Here is a 21,579-nt window from a genome sequence, read left to right as displayed (position 1 = left end):
CTTGAACTCCTGACCTCAAGTGATCTGCCCACCTTGGCCTCTCAAAGTACTGGGATTACAGGTGTTTGAGCCACTGTGCCCACCCAAAATGGTTGCTTTGAGACAAAGCTTTGCAGGGGACGAGGATATATCAAATTGACATATTCCAATGAAACTAGAGCTTTTGATCCCAGCTTTAACTTCTTGTCTACTATTGATGGTCACATTTAAAAATTTACTTAAAACAAGTAAATAAGTGTTTTTATAAATATTATCTAAAATATCTTACTAGGCTGGGCGCGGTGGCTCATGCCTGTAATCTCAGTACTTTGGGAGGCCGAGTCCAGTGGATCAACTGAGGTCAGGAGTTCAAGACCAGCCTGGGCAACATGGTGAAACTGTGTCTTTACTAAAAATACAAACATTAGCTGGGCATGGTGGCACGCACCTGTAATCCCAGGTACTTCGGAGGCCAAGACACGAGAATTGCTTGAACCTGGGAGGTGGAGGTTGCAGTGAGCCGATATTGCACCACTGCACTCCAGCCTGGGCAACAGAGTGAGACTCTGTCTCAAAAAAAAAAAACAAAAAATCTTACTAGCCCCAGGAGGGAAAGGTATTGGTTTTATAGATGAGAAAATTGAGACTCTTTAAGACCCTCAACAGAACTGGTCTATCTGATTCAATAACCATTTCCTTTCTACTCTTAACCAGACAGCTTTTAAAGAATTATCAAGTATTTCAGAATTTCGCTAAGATTAAGAATCACTTTCGGCTGGGCGCAGTGGCTCATGCCTGTAATCTCAGCACTTTGGGAGGCCAAAACAGGCAGATCACGTGAAGTTGGGAGTTCGAGGCCAACCTGACCAACATGGAGAAACCCTGTCTCTAATAAAAATACAAAATTAGGCTGGGCGTGGTGGCTCACGCCTGTAATCCCAGAACTTTGTCAGGCCGAGGCGGGTAGATCACAAGATCAGGAGATCGAGACCATCCTGGCTAACACAGTGAAACCCCATCTCTACTAAAAATACAAAAAAAATTAACCGGGTGTAGTAGCAGGCGCCTGTAGTCCCAGCTACTCGGGAAGCTGAGGCAGGAGAATGGCGTGAACCCGGGAGGCGGGGCTTGCAGTGAGCTGAGATCGTGCCACTGCACTCCAGCCTGGGCGACAAAGTGAGGCTACGTCTCAAAAAAAAAACAAAAAACAAAATTAGCAGGACATGGTGGCACATGCCTATAATCCCAGCTACTCAGGAGGCTGAGGCAGGAGTATCGCTTGAACCTGGGAGGCAGAGGTTGCGGTGAGCCGAGATCGTGCCGAGCCGAGATCGCACCATTGCACTCCACAAGAACGGAACTGCATCTCAAAAAAAAAAAAAAAAAAAAAAGAATCGCTTTCCATAACCTAACTTCTTTTGCTTTGTGTTAATCATTGGCGTAACTTTTTAAATATACCTTTCTTACGGTAGTTTGGTACAAGCTTTTACTTTTAAATTCCTAAGCTCTGCCTTTGTATCTTCTGTTTATGCAGGAAGTCTGTTTCTGTTACATGCTGCTGCATGTAAGCAGAATGACAGATTTGAATCGGAGCAGAATTTTATTTCTTCGGGTTATTTTCTCAATTTCCCTTTGTCCTGTAAAATATTTCTCTGAAGTACCTAACTTTTATGTGTATATCATAGCTACAAAATAATGGTAATGTCAGACCTCAGGTCAAGTTGTTTTAAGGAAATTTGTACCTAGAAGTATTGGGAAGAACCGGACTTTGGAGTCCTTTAGACATGTATTCAAATGCTGACTCTATTATTTACTAACTGCAAGATTTGGGGGCCGGGTACAGTGGCTCACACCTCTAATCCCAGCACTTTGGGAAGCTGAGGTGGGAGGATCGCTTGAACCCAGGAGTTTAATACCATCCTGGGCAACATAGTGAGACCCACTCTGTACAAGAATAAAAATTAAAAAGTTAGCTGAGCATGATGGCACATGCCTGTAGTTCCAGCTACTCAGGAGGTTGAGGCGGGTGGATGGCTTGATCCTAAGTGGTCAAGGCTGCATTAAGCCATGATTTCACCACTGAAGTCCAGCCTGGGTGACGGAGCAGGACTTCGTCTCCAAAAAAAATAATACAGAAAGAGATTCGGGGCACCTTACCTAAATTTTTGAGCCTTAGTTTCTTCATCTACAGAAATGGGATAGTCACAAGGCTTGACAAATAATTTATGTAAAATGCCCAGCATATTTTAAATGTTCAAAAAATGTTAACTCCCCCTCCATGCACACATTGGCACCCTTTTGTGTGTGTATGCTTTTGCTCACCCTTATGCTATGTAGTGATAATATAATTGAGGTTTTGTTTTCTCATTCATTAATTCAGGCAACAGTTATTAAGCACTTACTGTTTATCAGGCATTCTGCTAAGTGCTATCTGGGGCTATAGAGATGAGACCCATTCCATGCCTGTTAAAGAGCTTACAGTCTTGGGGAGGGGCAAGGATGGCAAACCAATAATAACATTACTGTGTGATCAGTTCCCTAAGGACATACAATGGAAGTAAAGAGCTCAGGCCATTAATGACACCTGTTTTTGTAAATTAAATTTTATTGGAACACAGCCATGCCCATTCATGTACTTGTTTCTGTCTGCTTTCATGCTACAGTGACAAAGTTAAGTAGTTTCAATAGAGATGGTCTGGCCTGAGAATCCTGAGATAGTTACTTTCTGGCTCTTTATGGAAGAAGTGTGATGATTGCCTTACACTGTTGTGAAGAATTGTTATAAGCAAAGTGACGAGGCCTTCCTCCTCCTCGTGCTCCTTTGCAAGTTCCTCATGGCCTACCTATAGTATATGTGATTCCTGTCCCCTGCCCCATTTCTCTTCATGCTGTTTTTGCTGTGTAGCTGCTCTAAACAATAGGGACACTGTAATACCCAGCAGTCATGAGCAGGGCCCTAAGATTGTCCATTGGAAAGCCTTATGGGAGATAACAGTAACTTGAGAGATGCGCTATGGTAGTAAAAGAAAGATCAAGTGAGGAACTGATTATCTTAGAATATCATTCTGGGTGTATGTGGATGGGAAACAGACTAAATAAATGTTCAGTGTCACTTCCTCATGTCCTGTTTGATAGAGATAAATTTTCAAGTAAGGGAAGGATGTTGGCAAGTGGGATCAGAGAGGAAGCATGCAATGACATCACAAGAAACATTCACACTGGCAAGAAACCAGGGCAGTTATTTAAGTGTGTATGCTTTGAGGCATAACCCAGAATTCCCATTCCTGCTGTAATCAAGTTGACTGATAGTCGTAGTGTTCTTTGTGTCCAGTGAGCTACAACTATACAACTACTCTTTTTTTTTGAGACAGAGCCATCCTCTGTCGCCCAGGCTGGAGTGCAATAGTGCAATCTTGGCTCACTGCAACCTCTGCCTCCTAGGTTCAAGCAATTCTCATGCCTCAGCCTCCTGAGTAGCTGAGACTACAGGCCTGTGCCACTACGCCCAGCTAATTTTTTGTATTTTTAGTAGGTAAAATTACTCTTAACTCTTGATTGTGAATGTTTGATTTGCTCTTAGATTCCAGAGATCTGGTTTATAAATAATTTGCTTATTTGGCTCCTTACACCTCTGCCTTGAGCTGAGTTCGCAGACCACTCGCTGCAAAACTGAAACTGGACTCCCTGAATTCTACTTTGTCCTTCTTGTTCCCTTAGCTTATGCTGGACAGATGCTACTTGGGATTCCTGAACTGTCACTTGAACCTCTAGGCTTTGGTCTTTTGGATTTCCTTTTGAATCTAGATAAGCCATATTCTCTTGTACACTGATTAGACCCTAACCTTTGCCTATCATTCCCTAAGTTCTGAACCTCTGTCTAATCTGACCCTGTTGTTATCTGTGTCCTAGAGTGAACATAAAATACCTCACTAAAAATAATTACAGTCCAGGCGCAGTGGCTCACGCCTGTAATCCCAGCACTTTGGGAGGCCGAGGCACGCAGATCACCTGAGGTTGGAGTTCAAGACCAGCCTGGCCAACATGGCAAAACCCCATCTCTACTAAAAATACAAAAATTAGCTGGGCATGATGACGCATACCTGTAATCCCAGCTACTCCAGCTACTTGGGAGGCTGAAGCAGGAGAGTCACTTAACCCAGGAGGCAGAGGTTGCAGTGAGCCAAGATCACACCACTGCACTCCAGTCTAGGCAACAGAGCAAGACTCTGTCTCAAAAATAATAACAATAATAACAATTACACCTGTTCCGATTCCTAGCCTGTTCCTATTGATGTATTTGTGCTGCATCAATACAGCTATCTGCTGATAAACAGCCATATATATAGCTATTTTATATATATATATATATATATGGCTGTGGTGACTCTTCATTAAACTTCAATAGCGGTAGTGTTTAAGGTCTCTCTCAGTTCTGTGGTGATAATGATAGTTTTTGTAGACCAGTGCTCTTTTAATTTTTCTCTTTTGGCAAGAGAATTTTAAACATTTTAATGTATTATTTTATGTTTTTCTACCTCTTATTGGTTTGTGTGGTTTCTAAATTTAAAATTAGGCTTATGTAGTTTAGTACGGGATTGATGTATCCAGAACTTCAAATGTAGGGATGCCAAATATTTCGATAAGTAAAATTAACTAGTAAAAAAAAGTTAAATAGATTGTAATGTTGTAACACTTTTAGACTAATAAATATTGATTTTTTCATATTTCTATTTAGTTTTAATATTATAGTTTTGTTTGTAGCAAGCATTTTAAAGATAACATTTTGACATTAATGATAATGAAGTCTCTGATTTGACTCCTGGCCTTTTTTCTAAAGATTAAAATTGATATTATTTGAACAAATTATGAAGGAAGCTGTCTTAGGACATACAAAGAATCTAACTTTGGCACTGACATATTGAAGTGAGGTATATAACTAATTTCAACAGGATTCACAGGCTGTGTTCTTGGGTTTCAGATCTAAGAAACAAACATGATATCACTTATTAGAGCATATCTTTCTTTTCTGTCTGCTTCTAGGGTTACAGCTGAAGTAAAGCACAACATCACCAACACTGTGGTATGCAGAGTGCAAGGGGAATGGAATAGTGTTCTTGAGTTCACATATAGCAATGGAGAGACAAAGTATGTGGACTTGACTAAATTGGCAGTGACGAAGAAAAGAGTGAGACCTCTGGAGAAGCAGGATCCATTTGAATCCAGGTATGTCATCCTTGCATCTATCCAGGAAAGAGTCAGATGCTCTGCATCTTAATCTAAGCCTTTTCACTAACTGGTGACCTTGGCCAAGTCACTTCACAGGTTGCATCAGCTTTGTAAATTGAAAGCATTAGTCTGATCTGTTGTTAAACCCCTTGCCAGCTGTGAGATTCTTTGATATACAGTCACATTTTAGTAAAAACCAAACATTGTAAATGGAGCAAAAATATTAAAAACATTTACTGTCAAAGAATTACTGTGTGTATCATAAAAACTTTATCATAAAAAATTTTGTTATATTATTAACAAAAAGTCAGGCACCCCAATACAAAAACTGGGCAAAGGATGTAAAGAGGTGGTGCAAAAATATCGGAACATCTTAAATGGTCAACCAAGGAAATGAAAAATTGTTTAGGGTAATTAGAATTCAGAGGTACAAATTAATAAGACAAATTAGTTTTTAAAATAATACTTCTTTGGGGAAAAGGTGTGAGCAAATGGGCATTTTCATGCTGCTGATTAGATGTTAAACCAGTGCAATCTTTGTAGAGGTTATTTTGGCAGTATGTGTCATAGACCTTGAAAAATAAAGTGGATCTATACGTGTTAATAAGGGACAGCTTCCAAAATGTGTTGACAGTGGTTGCTTCTGGAAAAGAGTACTGGGATCTGGAATAGGAAAGAGACTTAATTTTTACAAGATTCCTATTTGTACTGTTTAAATTTTATGTCATGAGGGACATAAAATGTCCCTCTATCAATTAAAAATAGAAAAAAAATATGCAGGGAACCACTAAACATCTTACATTAAGATCACATAAATAGAACCAAACAATTTCTAACTAGGTGTGAAAAGGGATTAAATGTCCACAATCAAACATTCAGAGTGGGTCAAAAAATACAGCAATAATGAATTTTTAAAGAATTCTTACAGGGATTTATCCTAAGGAGAGGGTCTCAAAGTTTGCTTTGCAGACCCCTGTTGGGTCCTTGAGACCTTTTCAGGGCATCTGCTAGTTCACAATTTTTTTATAACAATACAGAGATATTATTTACCATTTTTCACTCTGTGGGCTCTTATGATGGTGCAAAAGGAATGCTGTGGGTAGCACTGGTGGGCCTTAGGACTAATCTAGGCAGTGGCACCAAACGTCACAAGCAGTCATTATATTCTTCACTGCCATGTACTCGCATGCCCCTTTCTCTTAAGATGTCCTTGAAAAAGCAATACAAATTATTAGTTTTTTAAAAATCTGGATTACTGAGTACATGTCTTTTTTTTTTTTTTTTTTTTTTTTTTTTTTTGAGACAGGGTCTCACTCTGTCACCCAGGCTGGAGTGTGGTCGGGCGATCTCGGCTCCCTGCAACTTCCACCTCCTGGGTTCAAGTGATCCTCCTGCCTCAGCCTCCTGAGTAGCTGGGACTGCAGGCATCGACCACCACGCCTGGCTAATTTTTTGTATTTGTAGTAGAGACGGGGTTTCACCATGTTGGCCAGGCTGGTCGTGAACTTCTGACCTCAAGTGATCCTGCCACCTCAGCCTCCCAAAGTGCTGGGATTACAGGCGTGAGCCACCGTGCCTGGCCGAGTACATGTCTTATTAGTATTCTGTATGACAAATTGGGAATATAAATAAGTATTTGTGCTGGCTACCGAAGAAATATAGTAGTTATCTGGAGGAAGAGCACTTGTAAAATTTTTTGAGTTACAAGCAGAATTAATCACTTTGTTCATGAAATACCATGTTTACTTAAAAGAATGATTGATAGACAAACTATGGTTCTTCTAATTTCAATGTTAGGTAGACATTTTTCTTGTAAATGAAAGACGTGAATGTGATACTTAAAGAAAAACAATTGATGGTATGTTACTAATAATAAAATTTGAGCTTCAAGGCAAAATTAGAATTTTAGAAAATTGTATCTGCCACCATGAACTTGAAAACTTCCCAATTAGTTTTCTGGTGAACTTGGTGCTTATATTATTGAACGTGATTTTTTAAAATATTGTATAGTATGTCAACATCTGGAAGATCTGCATAACTCAATGAACCAGTATTTTTCAAATGACTAATGCATGATATTACAGAATCATGCATGGATAAATGATCCATTCAGGATGCACATTAGACCAGTGGATTTCCATATAAGTTATTTGAAAAAATATTGACATTCTTAAATTTTCCACATTGCAACTAGCCTTTTTAAAATTACCAGTTGTCGAGTTTTGAAACAGTATGAAAGAATTGAATTATTTGAAAAATCTGTAAAAATATTTCTTCTCTTTTTCAAACTGTATCTGTGTGAGGCCAGAATTTTTTTTTTTTTTTTTTTTTGAGATGGACTCTCACTCTGTCACCTAAGTTGGAGTGCAGTGGCATGATCTCGGCTCACTGCAACCTCTGCCTCCTGGGCTCAAGCGATTCTCATGCCTCAGCCTCCCAAGTAGCTGGGATTACAGGTGCACACCACCACACCCAACTGATTTTTTTGTATGTTTAATAGAGATGGGGTTTCACCATGTTGGTCAGGCTGGTCTTGAACTCCTGATCTCAGGTGATCTGCCCACGTCGGCCTCCCAAAGTGCTGGAATTACAGGCTTGAGCCACCATGCCCGGCCCAGATTTTTCCTATATATACTTTAAATCAATATATCACCACAGATTGAATGTATGGGCAGATAAAGAGATGCTTCTGGGCTGGTGTGGTGGCTCACGCCTATAATCCCAGCATGTTGGAAGGCCAAGGCGGGTGTGTCATTTGAGGTCAGGAGTTCAAGACCAGCCTGGCCAACATGGTGAAACCCCATCTCTACTGAAAATACAAAAATCAGCCAGGCATCTCTACTAAAAATACAAAAATCACCTGGCGTGGTGGCGTGCACCTGTAGTCTCAGCTACTTGGGAGGCTGAGGCATGAGAATCACTTGAACCCAGGAGGTGGAGGTTGCAGTGAGCCGCCGTTGCACCACTGCACTCTAGCCTGGGTGACAGAGCCAGACTGTCTCAAAAAAAAAAAAAAAAAAGATGTTTGTGAATTTTATTTGCTAAAATTTTGTAATGAATTTTATAGTTTCTATATACATGAGGGATATTGCTCTGTTCTTTTCTTTAGGGGAAGGTTTTGAATTACAAATTACGTATGTTTAATATATAGGGCTGTTAAGGTTTTCTGTTTCTTCAGTGAGCTTTGGTAGTTTGTCTTTCAAGGAATTGGTTCATTTCAGCTAATGTGTCAAATTTATTGTCATATAGTTCCTAATATTACCTTATTTTTTTATCTGTGTAGGATCTGTAGTGATATCCCCATACTTATTCCTTATATTTGTAATATCTTTTTTCTCATCAGTGTGACTAAAAGTTTATTAATTTTACGCAAAAAACCAGATTTTGGCTTCACTGATTTAATCTATGTTTGTTTTCTTTCTCATTGAATTTTGCTCTTTTATAAAATCTCTTTTTTTCTCCTTACATTGTAAATAATTTGCTTTTTTTTTTTTTTTTTTTTTTTTTTTTTTTTTTTTCTAATTTCTTACAATGGAAGCTTAGGTTAGGGGTCAGCAAACTTTTTCTGTAAAAGGCCAATTAATATTTTAGCCTTAGTGGACCAAACAGCCTCTCCCACAGCTACTCAACTCTGCCCTTATAGCATGAAACATCCATAGACAATAAGTCAATGATGAGACATTGTTAAATTGCAATAAAAAATTATTTACAAAAATAGGCTGTGGGCCATAGTTTGATCCCTGGTTTAGCTCATCAATATTTTTTTCCTAAATGTTTAATGCTGTAAATTTTCCTCTGAGGACTGCTTTATTTCTATCTGATGACTTTTTATGTGTTTTCATTTCGAAATATTTTCTTATTTCCTTTGTGGGTTTTTTTTTTTTAACTCATGAACTTATTTACAAATGTGTTGATGATTTCTAAATGTTTAGAGATTTTCCAGCTAGCTTTCCATTATTTATTTCTAATTTAGTTTCATTTTGGTCAAAGAATATACTTTGTATGATTTTAATTCTTTATTTAGGTTTGTTTAATGACTCTGAATATGTTCTGTCTTGGTAAATGTTTCTTTTTTTTTTTTAAGACAAAGTAGTGTCTTACTCTGTCGCCCAGGCTGGAGTGCAGTGATGCAGTCTTGGCTCACTGCAACCTCCACCTCCCTGGTTCAAGCGATTCTCATGCCTCAGCCTCCCGAGTAGCTGGGACTACAGGCGTGTGCCACCACACCCAGCTAATTTTTTTATATTTTTAGTAGAGATGGGGTTTCACCATGTTGGCCAGGCTGGTCTCAAACTCCTGACCTCAAGTGATCCACTCACGTCGGCCTCCCAAAGTGCTAGAATTATTCATGAGCCACCGCACCTGGCCTTGGTAAATGTTTCATGTGCCCTTGACACGAATGTGTATTAAGCCCAAGAGTTTGAGACCAGCCTGGGTAACATGGCGAAACTCTGTCTCCACAAAAAATATAAAAATTAGTTGGATGTGATGGCATCTGCCTGTAATCCCAGCTACTCAGGAGGCTGAGGTGAGTGTGTTCTATAAACGTCAGGTCAAATGAGTTGACAGTATTTTTCTAGTCTTCTGTAGTCTTACAGATTTTCTGTGTATTTATTCTATCAGTTGAGTTTAGTTATTGAGACTGGTTATTAAAATTACCAATTACAATTGAATATTTCACTTTGTAGTTCTGCAAGTTGTTACTTCATTTTATTAGAAGTTCTGTTATTAGGGCAGGCATTTATATTTAGGATTGTTATGTCTTGATGTTTCTGTTTTTGTTTTAATGTCTTTCGTTATTTATGGAGAATTCCTTATAAATTCATTTTTATGTTTGAGCCATCTCATGTATCATATTTTTTTAAAAGGAAATTTGATACTTGATTTTCAGAAATGTGTTAGGAAACCTTTTGGAGCCATTAAGATACATATGTAGCCTTAATTCTTTAAACTATAAGACCTTTGGCATACTATCCAGCACTTTGGGAGGCCGAGGTGGGCGGGTCATTTGAGGTCAGGAGTTCGAGACCAGCCTGGCCAACATGATGAAACCCTGTCTGTACTCAAAATACAAAAATTAGCCGGGCATGGTGGTGCATGCCTGTAGTCCCAGCTACTCAAGAAAGTGAGGCAGGAGAATTGCTTGAGTCCGGGAGGCAGAGGTTGCAGTGAGCTGAGATGGTGCCACTGCACACTCCAGCCTGGGTGACAGTGAGACCCTGTCTCAAAAAAAGAAAAAAGAGAAGAGACGAGAACAGAAGAGAAAGAGGGAGGGAGGGAGAGAGAAGGGAGGGAGGGAAGGGGAGGAAGAGAAGGAAGGGGGGAAGAAAGAAAGGAAGAAAGAAAGAAAAAACAGATGTTTAGTAACTTTCTCGAGTAGTACAGTCATTACCATAAATAAGTTTTAGAATATTTTCATCCTACCGTAAGATCTCTCATGTTCATTTACAGTTAATCCCCATTACCCCCAGCCCAGAGAACCACTAACTTTCTGTCTATAAATTTGCCTTTTCTGGATATTTCATAGAAATCATACAATGTGTGATCTCTTATGCCTGGCTTATTTCCTTAGTATAACGTTTTTGAGGTTCATCCATGAAGTATTAATTGCATGTATCAGTGGTTCATTGCTTTTTATTGCTGAATAGTATTGCACTGTATGGATATATCACATTTTGCCTATCCATTTACCAGTTGGGGGCAATGATGAATAATACTGCTGTGAACATTCTCCTACAAGTCTTTGTATGGACATTTATTTTCATTTTTCTTGGGTAAATACCCAGGAGTGGAATTGCTGGGTTTATGGTAGTTTTATGTTTAACTTACTACATTTTTTTCACATGTATATCCAGTTGTCCCAGCACCATGTGTTCAACAAACAGTTCTTTCCCTAAAGAAGTGTTGTGGCAGTTTTTTGTTTGTTTGTTTGTTTGTTTTTTGCTTGAGATTTGTTAAGCTTCCCTCTCCCTGTGCGTGGCCTAGAAACACTCTGGACAGCGAGTTAGAGCACTCATAGGACTCCCCTCATTTGTTTCCTTTCTCAAGGATCACTGCCCTGCACTGCCTTTTGCTCAGTATCTGAAAACCACTATTGTATTATATGTTGCCTGGTTTCCTGGTTGATGAAGGCAGGAAAATAAATGTGTTCCCCATTATTTCATCATGTCCAGAAGCACAGTTAGTCTTGCTTACATTTTTTTTTTTCTTTTTATATCTCTTGCAATTTTTTTTTCTTTTTTTTTTTTATTATACTTTAAGTTTTAGGGTACATGTGCACATTGTGCAGGTTAGTTACATATGTATACATGTGCCATGCTGGTGCACTGCACCCACTAACTCGTCATCTAGCATTAGGTATATCTCCCAATGCTATCCCTCCCCCCTCCCCACCACAGTCCCCAGAGTGTGATATTCCCCGTCCTGTGTCCATGTGATCTCATTGTTCAATTCCCACCTATGAGTGAGAATATGCGGTGTTTGGTTTTTTGTTCTTGCGATAGTTTACTGAGAATGATGGTTTCCAGTTTCATCCATGTCCCTACAAAGGACATGAACTCATCATTTTTTATGGCTGCATAGTATTCCATGGTGTATATGTGCCACATTTTCTTAATCCAGTCTATCATTGTTGGACATTTGGGTTGGTTCCAAGTCTTTGCTATTGTGAATAATGCCGCAATAAACATACGTGTGCATGTGTCTTTATAGCAGCATGATTTATAGTCCTTTGGGTATATACCCAGTAATGGGATGGCTGGGTCAAATGGTATTTCTAGTTCTAGATCCCTGAGGAATCGCCACACTGACTTCCACAATGGTTGAACTAGTTTACAGTCCCACCAACAGTGTAAAAGTGTTCCTATTTCTCCACATCCTCTCCAGCACCTGTTGTTTCCTGACTTTTTAATGATTGCCATTCTAACTGGTGTGAGATGATATCTCATAGTGGTTTTGATTTGCATTTCTCTGATGGCCAGTGATGATGAGCATTTTTTCATGTGTTTTTTGGCTGCATAAATGTCTTCTTTTGAGAAGTGTCTGTTCATGTCCCTCGCCCACTTTTTGATGGGGTTGTTTGTTTTTTTCTTGTAAATTTGTTTGAGTTCATTGTAGATTCTGGATATTAGCCCTTTGTCAGATGAGTAGGTTGCGAAAATTTTCTCCCATGTTGTAGGTTGCCTGTTCACTCTGATGGTAGTTTCTTTTGCTGTGCAGAAGCTCTTTAGTTTAATTAGATCCCTTTTGTCAATTTTGTCTTTTGTTGCCATTGCTTTTGGTGTTTTGGACATGAAGTCCTTGCCCACGCCTATGTCCTGAATGGTAATGCCTAGGTTTTCTTCTAGGGTTTTTATGGTTTTAGGTCTAACGTTTAAATCTTTAATCCATCTTGAATTGATTTTTGTATAAGGTGTAAGGAAGGGATCCAGTTTCAGCTGTCTACATATGGCTAGCCAGTTTTCCCAGCACCATTTATTAAATAGGGAATCCTTTCCCCATTGCTTGTTTTTCTCAGGTTTGTCAAAGATCAGATAGTTGTAGGTAAGTGGCGTTATTTCTGAGGGCTCTGTTCTGTTCCATTGATCTATATCTCTGTTTTGGTACCAGTACCATGCTGTTTTGGTTACTGTAGCCTTGTAGTATAGTTTGAAGTCAGGTAGTGTGATGCCTCCAGCTTTGTTCTTTTGGCTTAGGATTGACTTGGCGATGCGGGCTCTTTTTTGGTTCCATATGAACTTTAAAGTAGTTTTTTCCAATTCTGTGAAGAAAGTCCTTGGTAGCTTGATGGGGATGGCATTGAATCTGTAAATTACCTTGGGCAGTATGGCCATTTTCACGATATTGATTCTTCCTACCCATGAGCATGGAATGTTCTTCCATTTGTTTGTATCCTCTTTTATTTCCTTGAGCAGTGGTTTGTAGTTCTCCTTGAAGAGGTCCTTCACATCCCTTGTAAGTTGGATTCCTAGGTATTTTATTCCCTTTGAAGCAATTGTGAATGGGAGTTCACTCATGATTTGGCTCTCTGTTTGTCTGTTGTTGGTGTATAGGAATGCTTGTGATTTTTGTACATTGATTTTGTATCCTGAGACTTTGCTGAAGTTGCTTATCAGCTTAAGGAGATTTTGGGCTGAGACGATGGGGTTTTCTAGATAAACAATCATGTCATCTGCAAACAGGGACAATTTGACTTCCTCTTTTCCTAATTGAATACCCTTTATTTCCTTCTCCTGCCTGATTGCCCTGGCCAGAACTTCCAACACTATGTTGAATAGGAGTGGTGAGAGAGGGCATCCCTGTCTTGTGCCAGTTTTCAAAGGGAATGCTTCCAGTTTTTGCCCATTCAGTATGATATTGGCTGTGGGTTTGTCATAGATAGCTCTTATTATTTTGAAATACGTCCCATCAATACCTAATTTATTGAGAGTTTTTAGCATGAAGGGTTGTTGAATTTTGTCAAAGGCTTTTTCTGCATCTATTGAGATAATCATGTGGTTTTTGTCTTTGGCTCTGTTTATATGCTGGATTACATTTATTGATTTGCGTATATTGAACCAGCCTTGCATCCCAGGGATGAAGCCCACTTGATCATGGTGGATAAGCTTTTTGATGTGCTGCTGGATTCGATTTGCCAGTATTTTATTGAGGATTTTTGCATCAATGTTCATCAAGGATATTGGTCTAAAATTCTCTTTTTTGGTTGTGTCTCTGCCCGGCTTTGGTATCAGAATGATGCTGGCCTCATAAAATGAGTTAGGGAGGATTCCCTCTTTTTCTATTGATTGGAATAGTTTCAGAAGGAATGGTACCAGTTCCTCCTTGTACCTCTGTTAGAATTCGGCTGTGAATCCATCTGGTCCTGGACTCTTTTTGGTTGGTAAACTATTGATTATTGCCACAATTTCAGCTCCTGTTATTGGTCTATTCAGAGATTCAACTTCTTCCTGGTTTAGTCTTGGGAGAGTGTATGTGTCGAGGAATGTATCCATTTCTTCTAGATTTTCTAGTTTATTTGCGTGGAGGTGTTTGTAGTATTCTCTGATGGTAGTTTGTATTTCTGTGGGATCGGTGGTGATATCCCCTTTATCATTTTTTATTGTGTCTATTTGATGCTTCTCTCTTTACATTTCAACTTTGAGAATTTACTTCTCTTTTTACTCGTTAATTTCTAAGTTTTCTAAAAACAAAAAATCCTCCTTTTATAACCTGGAAAAATACAAATTATTTTTAATTTAAAAAGAAGCAGAAGGAGCAGCATCCTGGACATAACCATCAGCAGCACAGTATCATTATTCTTGGAATTCATAAGCATGACATTGTAGATGTGATTTAGGAAATGTTATTTTATAAAATTATTGTAATTTTGAGGGTATTGATTCTATTTAATTATCTCTTTTAAAGAATGCTTGTAAAATGTGTGGTTTTTGGATTTCAGGCGATTGTGGAAAAATGTGACAGACTCGCTGAGAGAATCTGAAATTGATAAGGCCACAGAGCATAAGCATACCCTGGAAGAACGTCAGAGGACTGAAGAAAGGCATCGTACTGAAACAGGCACACCTTGGAAAACCAAATATTTTATTAAAGAGGTATGCTGTACATGTGTTCAAGATAAAAATGTATCTACTTGGTTGAGAACTTTAGCTTACTAGGCTTTGTTGAATTGCTATCACTTATCCATCTTTATTTTAAAAGTAGTGTGGCTGTATATAAATACCAACTGTTTTTGAGACCAGCCTGGGTAACCTATAGCAAGACTCTGTCTCAAAAAAAAGGCAGATATACCAGGAACAGATTCTAAGAAAGAAGAGTTTCTAAGTGAGAACATCTCTATATCATTAAAAATGAGCTAGGGGGTGGCCGGGCTCGGTGGCTCATGCCTGTAATCCCAGTACTTTGGGAGGCCGAGGCAGGCGGATCACCTGAGGTCAGGAGTTCGAGACCAGCCTGACCAACATGGAGAAACCCCGTCTCTACTAAAAATACAACATTAGCCAGTTGTGGTGGTACATGCCTGTAATCCCAGCTACTCGGGAGGCTGAGACAGGAGAATTGCTTGAACCCAGGAGGCGGAGGTTGCAGTGTGCCAAGATTGCGCCATTGCACTCCAGCCTGGGCAACAAGAGTGAAACTCTGTCTCCAAAAAAAAAAAAAAAAGAAAAAATGAGCTGGGGGGCCTGGCGCGGTGGCTCACGTCTGTAATCTCAGCACTTTGGGAGGCCGAGGCGGGCGGATCATGAGGTCAGGAATTTCAGACCAGCCTGGCCAACATGGTGAAACCCCCATCTCTACTAAAAATACAAAAATGAGCCGGGTATGGTGGCACGTGCCTGTAATCCCAGCTACTCGGGAGGCTGAGACAGGAGAATTGCTTGAACCAGGGAGGCGGAGGTTGCAGTGAGCCAAGATTGTGCCACTGCACTCCAGCCTGGCTGACAGAGCAAGACTCCGTCTTGGGGGGGAAAAAAAAAAAAGGAAAGAAAAAAAATGAGTTCTGGGGTGCCAGTGGAGACAGGGAGAACAGTTAGTACCTTCCCGATCATTTCTCTGTACTCCACCTGCTGCCCATAACTCTGTGAGTGAGGCTCAATCTGTAGCATCTTGGCGAAATTGGCAAAATTGCTACAAATGGTTCTTGCAAAATTAAATGTTCATGGGTCACAAACTAGATCCTCCCATACCATGCCTTCTCACCTAAATCCTAGCTAAACCACAGGCATTGTTTGATGTCTTAATCACAAAGACTTTATTCCTTCACAAAAACTTGTTTTTGAATGTGAAAATAGAATTCCATTTCAGTGAAGGTGTTGCTTCTAGTTTTGGTTACTGATTTTGATAATATTAGAGGGATGATTCTTTATCTTTTTATTTGTTTCAGGGAGATGGCTGGGTTTATCATAAACCACTTTGGAAAATAATTCCAACAACACAACCAGCAGAGTGACACATACTATCTAAAACTCGACCAAATGAGGTTCTTCTCTGTTTACCCTAAATCCTCCCAGAATGGAGTCATTGCACTGAGTGACCTGCTTCCTGATTGCGCAGACTGAAACTAGCTAAACCTGAATGTACCTACTAGGGCACCATAATACTGCAGCAAGACCAAAGTGGTAAAGAAACACAGTGGACCTTTTACCAACCTGTTCATGTGATGTGAGCAATACCATCTTAAAACTTGTTACCTGAATCAGTAGATGAATCTTTTATCCAGTTCTTGCTCCTAAAGTTAAGTTTGAATCCCCTATTTTTGCACAGGGGCAGCAGATACACACAACAATGAGAACTCAGTGACTTTGATTTCTTTGTAGTGAAAAGTGAAGTCTCCGTTTCAGAGTTTGTGTCTTTCTTTCTGTCCATAACTGAAGTATTCACTACTCTTGTAAACCAACCAAGAGGAGGAGAAAGATGACCCAGAAGTGGATTCAGCCATTGTGCCTGAAATCAGTGTTTAAAAAAAAAAAAATCAACCAGGTTGTGGTAACAAGGCATTCTATTTCTTCAAAAAGACTGTATGCCTGTGTCTGAGGAACTTACCCATTACCCACCTCTGTTGGAACTCTCTTTTAAAAAGTACATTTATAGATTGATCAGAATTATAACCATGGAGAATTTTTTCTTCTGAGCATTTTAATATACTTGAAAACAACATTGACTTGAAAAATTTCAGAACATTTTTCAGTACCTAGTTTTATTAAATATTACACTTGAGAGACACTTTTTAAAAATGTGTTAATGTCAATATGATGAGATTTTAGCCTTTCTCCAGAACTAAGGCATTAAAGAAAATAGCAAATATTAAAAAATAAAACTGTTACTTTTTTCCTTCTTTCTTTTCACCTTTAGGTTAATATCCAGTATTATGTGTTATCCCTTTGGATAAGTATGCTTTATTTTACCTCTGTTAAAAATTAAAATAAATGATTCTATTCATATTTGTCAGTAATTCAAAACTTATATGTGTAACTGAACACGCATGTAAGGTATGGTTTTATTTATTTATTTTTTTTTTGAGGAAATTTAAATGCTAAAGAAACAACGAAATGAAAAGGTATCAGGAAAAAAAGATCAGGAAGTTGTATTCAGGTACAAATCTTTTTTTAAATAAGTATTTTGTTGAGGTTGAAGAATTGCTGGCAATTAAAAGAATAGAGCTAATTATGGCTTTCATCATTCATTCATGTATTTATTGAGCACCTACTTATTATGGTGCTCAACACTTGTTACTGCAAGCTACCTTAATTTCCCAAGAGTGGTGCCTTACTCTGTTTTTTCTGATATGGTCTTCCAATCAGTGTGTGTAACATACCTGTTGTTTATCAGCCATTGTAGGTGGCTGTGTCTGTTGCATCATCATAAGAAGTTTAAGCTTTGTGCTCTGATAAATTGTGTTCTGTTAAAGAGGTTAGTAGGATGAAAACAGCAAAACAATAATTTTTTCAACAAATTGTAAATTATAAGAAAAAGAGTTGGTTTGTGTACAACAATTTTAATGATTCCCTTGTTCATTTTTGCTGTGAAATGCACTGAAAAAAATCCTCAAAATGAGTTATAGTTCCTGTGTTGGGAAAATTGACAAATAATAAAACTAGAGAACAAACAATAATGCTTCTGTCTCTTTTATGAATGGAGAGAGAAAGTTTATATTCAGTAGAGTTATTGCCCTGTTCATTTGAGAGGGGCATGGATTTTCTGTTTAAGTCCTTCAGGAATCTTCAGCTAGGTGGTAAATTTAATAAGAGTTTCTAAAAATTGAAATGTTTAACTTTTAAATATTCTGGAGATAGAAGAAGAATATAAAATGAAACCAGGCTGATCTGCATGCAGTGGCATTTACAACTAACTGATCACAACCAATTATAGATTCCTTATTTTGTTTATTGTGAGGCAGAGTCTGACTCTGTCACCCAGGATGGAGTACAGTGCATAGCTCACTGCAGTCTTGACCTCCCAGGCTAAACCAATCATTCCACTTCACCCTCCCAAGTAGCTGAGACCACAGGCACACACCACCACAACCAGCTGATTGTTGTACTGTTTGTATAGACTGGATCTCACTATGTTGCCCAGACTGGTCTTGAATTCCTGAGCTCAAGCAGTCCTCCCACCTCAGCCTCCCAAAGTACTGGGATTACAGGCATGAGGTACCTCGCCCAGCCCCAGTTACAGATTTCTTCGTTCCTTCTCTGCTCCCACTGCTTAACTTGATTAGCCTTTAAAAAAGAAATAAATAAAAATTTTTAAAAATAAAATGAAACCAGAGATTTTTGTTTCATTTGAATTGTTTGAGTGCTGTGTCCGCTTTCACACTGCTGATAAAGACATGCCCAAGACTGGGAAGAAAAAGAGGTTTAATTGGACTTACAAAGTTCCACACGGCTGGGGAGGCCTCAGAATCATGGTAGGAGGCGAAAGGCACTTCTTACATGGTGGCAGCAAGAGAAAATGAGGAAGATGCAAAAGTGGAAACCCCTGATAAAACCGTCAGATCTCGTAAGACTTATTCACGAGAACAGTATGGGGAAAACTGCCCCCATGATTCAAATTACCTCCCACAACATGTGGGAATTGTGGAGTGGAAGTACAATTCAAGATGATATTTGGGTGGGGATACAGAGCCAAACCATGTCACGTGCCCATTTGTTTCTTTGGATTGTTGAGCCATTTTAAGAATTACTGAAATATTAGTTTTAAAGTTATTATGGAAAGTAATACATTTATGAGTAATGAAATCTCCCCCACATTATTGGGTTGAACTGTTTGACAAGAATGAATTGTTATGCTTCGGGCTGACTGTTTTACCTTCTCCCTATCTAATTGCCTTCCCACTGCAGGGCCCAGAGAGTAAGGAAGGAGCAACATCTGCTTCCAGAAGCTGCAGCTTACACACCTCACGAGAGCTAGAGGCTTTTTCTATTTTGATTTTTTTTGTCTACGCCTTGGTACTATTTGGCTAGGGAAACAAGTCTTTGTGGCAGTTGTGCCATATTTGTATCTCTTTCATTTGGGCCAGAATTTTAAATGTACACTTCCTTCTGGTGGTTAGTGATTGTGTTAAGAAGTCCAAGACTGCTAGGCATCGTGGCTGATGCCTGTAATCCCAGCACTTTGGGAGGCTGAGGCGTGCAGATCAGGAGGTCAGGAGTTCGAGACCAGCCTGGCCAACATGGTGAAACCCCGTCTCTACTAAAGATACAAAAAATTAGCCAGGCATGGTGGCTCATGCCTGTAATCCCAGCTACTCAAGAGGTGAAGCAGGAGAATCACTTGAACGCGGGAGGCAGAGGTTGCAGTGAGTCGAGATTGCACCACTGCACTCCAGGCTGGGCAACAGGGCAAGACTCCATCTCAAAAAAAAAAAAAAAAGTCCAGAAGTCCAGGGTGGCCGGCCACAGTGGCTCATGCCTATAATTCCAAAACTGTGGGAGGCCGAGGTGGGTGGATCACCTGAGGTCAGGAGTTCGAGACCAGCCAGAGCAACATGGCAAAACCCCATCTCTACTAAAAATACAAAAATTAGCCAGGCATGGTGGCGTACGCCTGTTAGTCCCAGCTACTCGAGAGGCTGAGGCAAGAGAATCACTTGAACCCAGGAGGCAGAGGTTACAGTGAGCTAAGATTGTGCTACTGCTCTCCAGCCTGGGCGACAGAGTGAGACTCCATCTCAAAAAAAAAAGTCCAAGACTGAAAGTAACAAAAAGAGAGTGTTCCAGCCATATATTTGGGCTTTTAATTTTTTTTCTCATGGTGATGACACTATACCTTCTGCAAAATATTTGTATTTAAGCCCCCGGTCATGTTCCAGTTAGACAGTTTTTAAGCCTCTAAAGGTAATTTTTTATTGTATATTCGGTAAGTTATGGCATATCCGTATTGATTCACTGAACTCAGTACGTTATGGTCATCATTATCTCCAATACCTGGTTGTCACCAAAAACAATAAGTAGTATTGAATTTCTCACCCCACACACAATTCTAGTCCTTATGCTTAACTCCCACTACGAATGTCTACTACTTGATTAATAACTTCTACAGATTCTTAGAAGGACTTATTATGGGGAAAGACTATACTTTTATGTTTTTATTTTTGCTTGTTAATATTTCCTTAATTTAAAAAATGATTGCCGGGTGTGGTGGCCCATGCCTGTAATCTCAGCACTTTGGAAGGCTGAGGCAGGTGGATCACTTTTTGAGGTCAGGAGTTCGAGATCAGCCTGACCAACATGTGTTTTGTTTTGTTTTGTTTTTTGTTTTTTTTTTTGAGACAGCGTCTCACTCTGTCACCCAGGCTTGAATGCAGTCGTGTGATCTTGGCTCACTGCAACCTCCGCCTTCCAGGTTCAAGCGATTCTTGTGCCTCAGCCTCCCGAGTAGCTGGGGTTATAGGCACGCGCCACCATGCCTGGCTAATTTTTGAATTTTTAGTAGAGATGGGGTTTCATGGTGGCCAGGCTGGTCTTGAACTCCTGGCCTCAAGTGATTTGCCCGCCTCGGCCTCCCAAAGTGCTAGGATTACAGGCGTGAGTCACCACGCCCAGCCGAGTTATCGTTATTCTGAATATAGTCATCATATTTCTCACTTCTACAGAAGCATCCTTAGTGAGTTTTATTGGGTGGGAAAATGACACCCTCATCCACATGACTGTCCATTCCATAGAGGGACACAACCCTATCTAGCCAAACCCAGAAGAACACAGGTGCTTATACAACTTTTCTCAGAGAGTCAAGAAAACCCAAAAGTGGTCTTTGGGCTTACCTTAAATCTGAATGGAATCTACCACTATGAGATGGTTATAATAGGGACACTATAGTTTGCACAGGTGTTACAGGAAAGGGGTCCCAATCCAGAACCCAAAAGAGGGCTCTTGGATCTCGCGCAAGAAAGAATTCAGGGCAAGTCCACAGTGCAAACTAAAAGCAAGTTTCTTAAGAGAGTAAAGTAGTAAAAGAAGAGCTACTCCATTGACAGAGTAGGACATTCCCGAAAGTAAGAGGAGAAACATGTTCACCCTAGGTACAATGCTTGGGTATGTGGGAGAGTGTGGTCTGCTACAAGGGTTTATGATAAATGATTAATTTTCTTAATTACTATATTTTGCGAGAATCGATATTATTATTTTTAAAGCAAAATCAAGAATGCCTTTGTTCTCCAGATATCGGGATACCTGGACACTCCCAAGTCTGGGTCTGTTTAGTAAACATTATTAATTTGTTCCCTTAACTGTAAACATCTAGAGGCTAGGAATGCCTGACTTTCTGGGAATGCAGCCCAGCAAGTCCCGGCCTCATTTTCCTAGCCCTCACTCAAAATGGATTCGCTCTGGTTCAAACGCCTCTGACACAGGGAGTGTGCAATCAGTATACCTGAGGATG

At 39.6% G+C, this 21,579-nt stretch overlaps 1 protein-coding gene across 1 annotated transcript in view; it reads left to right on the top strand.

The window, feature by feature from the left end:
- OSBPL11 (oxysterol binding protein like 11) overlaps positions 1–17,809 on the top strand; it is a 69,762-nt gene extending 51,953 nt beyond the window's left edge. The window contains exons 12-14 of the mRNA XM_063602553.1: positions 5,020–5,202; positions 14,642–14,795; positions 16,085–17,809. Of these exons, the coding sequence (XP_063458623.1) occupies positions 5,020–5,202; positions 14,642–14,795; positions 16,085–16,150 (403 nt within the window). The 3' untranslated portion in view covers positions 16,151–17,809. The remainder of the gene's footprint in view (positions 1–5,019; positions 5,203–14,641; positions 14,796–16,084) is intronic.
- Positions 17,810–21,579: the final 3,770 nt, after the last annotated feature.

The sequence above is a fragment of the Pan paniscus genome, chromosome 2, assembly GCF_029289425.2.
Source record: "Pan paniscus chromosome 2, NHGRI_mPanPan1-v2.0_pri, whole genome shotgun sequence".
Classification (NCBI taxonomy): domain Eukaryota; kingdom Metazoa; phylum Chordata; class Mammalia; order Primates; family Hominidae; genus Pan; species Pan paniscus.
Note: the sequence above shows the minus strand (reverse complement) of the source record. Positions and strands in the feature narration are given on the sequence as shown.